This window comes from Saccostrea echinata, unplaced genomic scaffold (genome assembly GCF_033153115.1).
Source record: "Saccostrea echinata isolate AGI-Se365-2 ecotype Australia unplaced genomic scaffold, CSIRO_AGI_Sech_v1 ptg000009l, whole genome shotgun sequence".
Lineage (NCBI taxonomy): Eukaryota > Metazoa > Mollusca > Bivalvia > Ostreida > Ostreidae > Saccostrea > Saccostrea echinata.
In genome coordinates this window covers 52170902-52175266 of record NW_026889758.1, presented here as the reverse complement: position 1 = coordinate 52175266, position 4365 = coordinate 52170902, and the positions used below count along the sequence as shown (strand labels likewise).

Sequence of the window (4365 nt, the reverse complement as noted above, 5' to 3'; positions counted from 1 at the left end):
TGATAAAACGTCGTCGATATATCTAAATATGGAGTTGAAGGTTACAGCAAGTGTTCTGTTCTTCTCTCGTAGAAGATTTTGTATAAATTCTGCTTGGTTGGAATTGGAATATAAAATCAGTCGGCTAATAAAGGAGCACAATCAGTGCTCATCAAAATTCTAACAGTTTGTTGGAAGACCTGTAGCCCTTTTCACAAAAAATCTTAGGTTTATTGACAACAAATATGGAATGCAATCATTTGTGAAGCAAAAAAGTTTAAAATCTGACGTCACAATCACAAGTCTGACGTAAAAGTAAGTCATACGAAAATCTTCAGTGAAACTTACATCGTAAATATTTTGTAGTGTATTTCATTTAATTTTTCGACAATGATTGTGAAAAAAATATAAAATATTATTGTAAGTTGCTTTACAACGTTCAATTTAACGTGTATTTTGGTTTTTGCGGTTATATTTTTACAATAAAATCGGTTTTAAAATACTTAAGAGAGGGTTGGGGCTCTCGTAAAGTTACGACAGATTTTGCACTTACGACTTTCTTAAGAACTTTTGTGAAAATGATTTTTATCATAAGTTTTCACTTAAGAAAAAAATATGTCGTAAATTTTTTTGTGAAATAGGCTACTGGTCTCCGATGTCTATATAAATGTTTTCAATGTTGAACTCCAGCATCCTTTTGATATCAACTTCAGAGTCCTTTGTGTAGAATTAGAGTTATTTTTTAACAAAGTTCTTTTGTTGATGACCAATCACAGGACATGAAACTTTTAGAGTTCCATTTTTATTGAAGTTGCAGTTGTCTATGATATCAAAAAGCCTAGTTTTTAATTTACCGTGAGGAATGGTTGAATAGAGTGTAGAAAAGTCGTAAATTTTGATTTATTGACTTGAGAAAAATTTTGTGAATTTTTGAGAATCCACATCTGATTTACACAACTTTTATAATATGCTGTAGCACAGTACATATGAAGTTTTTCCTTTATAGCAGTTATAAGGCGTGATTATAGGGTCTTGGTAGAGCATTTGCTATACCCGGCAAAGTATTTTTGATTGTAAGGATTTTTATGACGTTTAGGAATCCGGTATATGTAGAGTAGATCGAACTCACCTTGTTTGAGGGAATGTTAAAAGTATAAACATTGAAATGTGATTTTGAAGAATTTCATCCTTATAAAGTGAACTCTGAGTACAAGTTGGATTTCCAGACATGGAATTAAAACTAAGTTCATCTAAACTACAGTTATAATAAGAAATCAAGGAAAGACGATATTGTTACAAGCCTTGTCGGCTGGAAACATGATATATTATAGTTTTTCTAATTCTTTTATCACCTTTGATTTTGTGAAAACGGAAGCATGTTCTCATATTGCCTTTTAACCTTCTAATACGATTCTTTAATATATTTCTAAAACACTTAATTCATTTTGACAAAGTGTTCAGGTCTTCCCTTTCATACTTAACCCAACGACTGACATAATTTTCGACAGAATTCATAATAGAAATGAAGTTCTATCGCCAATTAATTGAAAGATTGGGGCTCCCTGTATTTAGGACCTTTTAAGATGATTGCTTTTAGGTCATCATTTTAAACTATAAAGAAGAAATGAAATTTCCATCTCGCCAAAATGGTCTATTTGAAGTCTATCAGTCTATCTTAGAACTTAATAATAAACTGCTTTTTCATGGATAAACATCTGTTGAGGAGAATTTTACCTGTTGAGGAGAATTTTACCGGAAGGTACGTGTTTTGAATATAATAAATATAAAATTATAAATTGTTATTTAATTATGATATAAATATAATGAATTATAACAAGTTCAAATATTTATTCAAAGCAAATCAGATTGTTAAAGGTACAGAAAGATATTTACAAACAGTAAAATTCAGAAGTTATTTTAGAAGTACATTGTAACATATTTTACAACAAGAGAAAGCAGATATATTGTCCATTTTAATAAACCCTTGTCCTATCAATCCTATTCAAACCAGAATGAGTTTTCTACCAAAGTTAGCAAATATTACCCTTCGGTAAAGAATTAAAGTAAAGCGATTATTGTGTTTATTTGATGATACATGTACAAGGGAAGAGATTTTAGAAAACAAAAGATGATATAAAGCAAATAAGGGCTCAATCGTATAGAGTTTTATAATGATATTTTAGTAGGAAATGGTACATTTGATAAACATACTTTATTTAATTATAGTAGAATAACTGATACCGTATAAGCAGAAATTTTTAGCGAGGATTTAATTTTGGCAATATTAACGAGGATGTTGAGATCGCTAAAATTGAATATCACTAACAATTCATTCCCTGTCTGGAGGTTATTGTTATTTTTAAAGGCATCACATAATCGCTAAAATTAAATACTGTTTTTAAAGGACAAATCACTAAATTTGCGTCTCGTTAAAACTTCTACTGATACAGTAATTGAATGCTGATTGCCTCTATCAATGAAATGGCAATGCAAATTCCCTAACAGGTATTCTTCTTTTGTTTGCTTTGATGACCCATGGTTTGACCTTTTTTCACTCGTTTTTCCAAAGTATCATCTTTCCGATAAAGACTTTACTCTATATTTCTCTTAATGCCTGAGACATAGCATTCCAGAACTCTTCTGGAATTTCTTTGTCATATTCCAGATATGTCTGTTCTCTTATTACATCCTTTAGAAATGGCGGTAAGACAGCTCCAAGATCCATAAATACTCTCCATTCGAGCCATTTGAGCTTCGTATATGCAAAATTCAGATTCCAAAAAAGCTTTACTCAGAAAACAGACAGTATGTTTATTATTGTGAATAGCATTGGTAATGTTTTCTGCTACGTTAACACCAATTATAAAGTCACGACTGTGTATACAAAATTTAAAATTATTTTCTCTTTCTAGCTTCAAAAGGTTTGGTATAAACTCTGCCCTTTCACTTTCAGCATAGGAAATGAAGGCATCAAATTGATACTCTCTACCGGAGTCTAAAATCCTTGAATATCCTCTATAACTTCTCTTACCAGCATAATATAAATAGCGTAGTTTCCATCTATATCTATACATTATTGCAAAGGATACAAGAGTGATTGTGACGAGTAAAATAATGGTAACTACGATTATTGTTGTTGTAAATGATGTACATTTACGCTCTAAAGAAGTGATTATCTGCTCTAAATGGCGCAGTTCAATCTTTTTCTCATCTGTGAATATGCAAGTGTAATTCTCTCTGTCAACAAAATGTTTATTTGAAGATTCTTTCATCCATTTCAGGAAGTCCATGCTTTGGCATGTACACTGTAATGGGTTGTTTGACATCTGGATAGAGAATTGTTTCTCCCTAGAAGCATCTAAAAAGTCCATTGACTTTGAATCCAACATCACAATTTTATTGGAAGACAAATCTATGCTACGCAATTTTAAAGCAGCTGACAGATCAAAAGTGACACTTTCTATTTCATTATTACTTAAGATTAGATGCTCAATATTTGACATGAAAACAAACACATCCTTATGTATGAGAGTTATCCAGTTATAGGACAGATCCAGTACCTTTAAACCACGGAGGTGATCAAATACATGTTCTGAGGACTGACTCTTTAATACCTTTCCTAAAAGATTTCTGGATAAGTTCAGGAATAATAAGTTTGTCATATTTTGAAATGACTGTTTGGTAATATTGAAGCAGAAGTTGTTCGAGAGATCAAGGTATTCTAGACGCCAAAGTCCACTAAAATGTTGTATGTCATATATAAGATTTCCCTGAACATGTAGATGTGTTAATGAATTTTGCGACCTAAACCCGTACGTATTATCTATTAAAGGAAGAAACATTTTCTGATTAGCGATGCTAAGAGATTTTAGCTTCGGGGGTAATTGATACGAAGAGAACGCTGGTGATTCTTTATATTCCGTTCCCTCCACAGCAATTTCTTCCACTTTGTCACAACTGTTAGAATTATAATTACAGCCTGTTTGATGGTCAATACCTCTGTCTGTACGGTCAATGTTTAACCTTTCTAGATTTGAAAGAAAAACTCCTTCAAATAAATATATCGCGAACATCAGCGGGTTATTATTAATATTTATATATATCAATGACTTGGGAAGGTACTTAGTAAGTCGATGCTCAATAATGCCGATTCTGTTTTCTGCCAACGACAACTCTCTCAAAGAAGTATTTCTGAGATATTCTATATGGTTTATTCTTAATATTAGCGAAAGTCCATTTGTACAATGAAGACTATCTGCCCTTAGTGTTTGGATTTTTGTATATTGTAGATCATAAGTAATATTGGGCAATACGGATATCGTAAGGTCTCGGTTTTCTGAAATATCCAGTAATAAGAGGTCATTCAAGTATGCAAATGCTCCTTTC

The 4365-nt window shown here is 31.8% G+C and overlaps 1 protein-coding gene across 1 annotated transcript; it reads right to left on the bottom strand.

The window, feature by feature from the left end:
• Positions 1-2633: 2633 nt before the first annotated feature.
• On the bottom strand, positions 2634-4052 carry LOC133182875 (toll-like receptor 4). The gene has a single exon (XM_061317722.1). The coding sequence runs from the start codon at positions 4050-4052 to the stop codon at positions 2634-2636; it is 1419 nt and encodes a 472-aa protein (XP_061173706.1).
• Between the last annotated feature and the right edge of the window lie 313 nt (positions 4053-4365).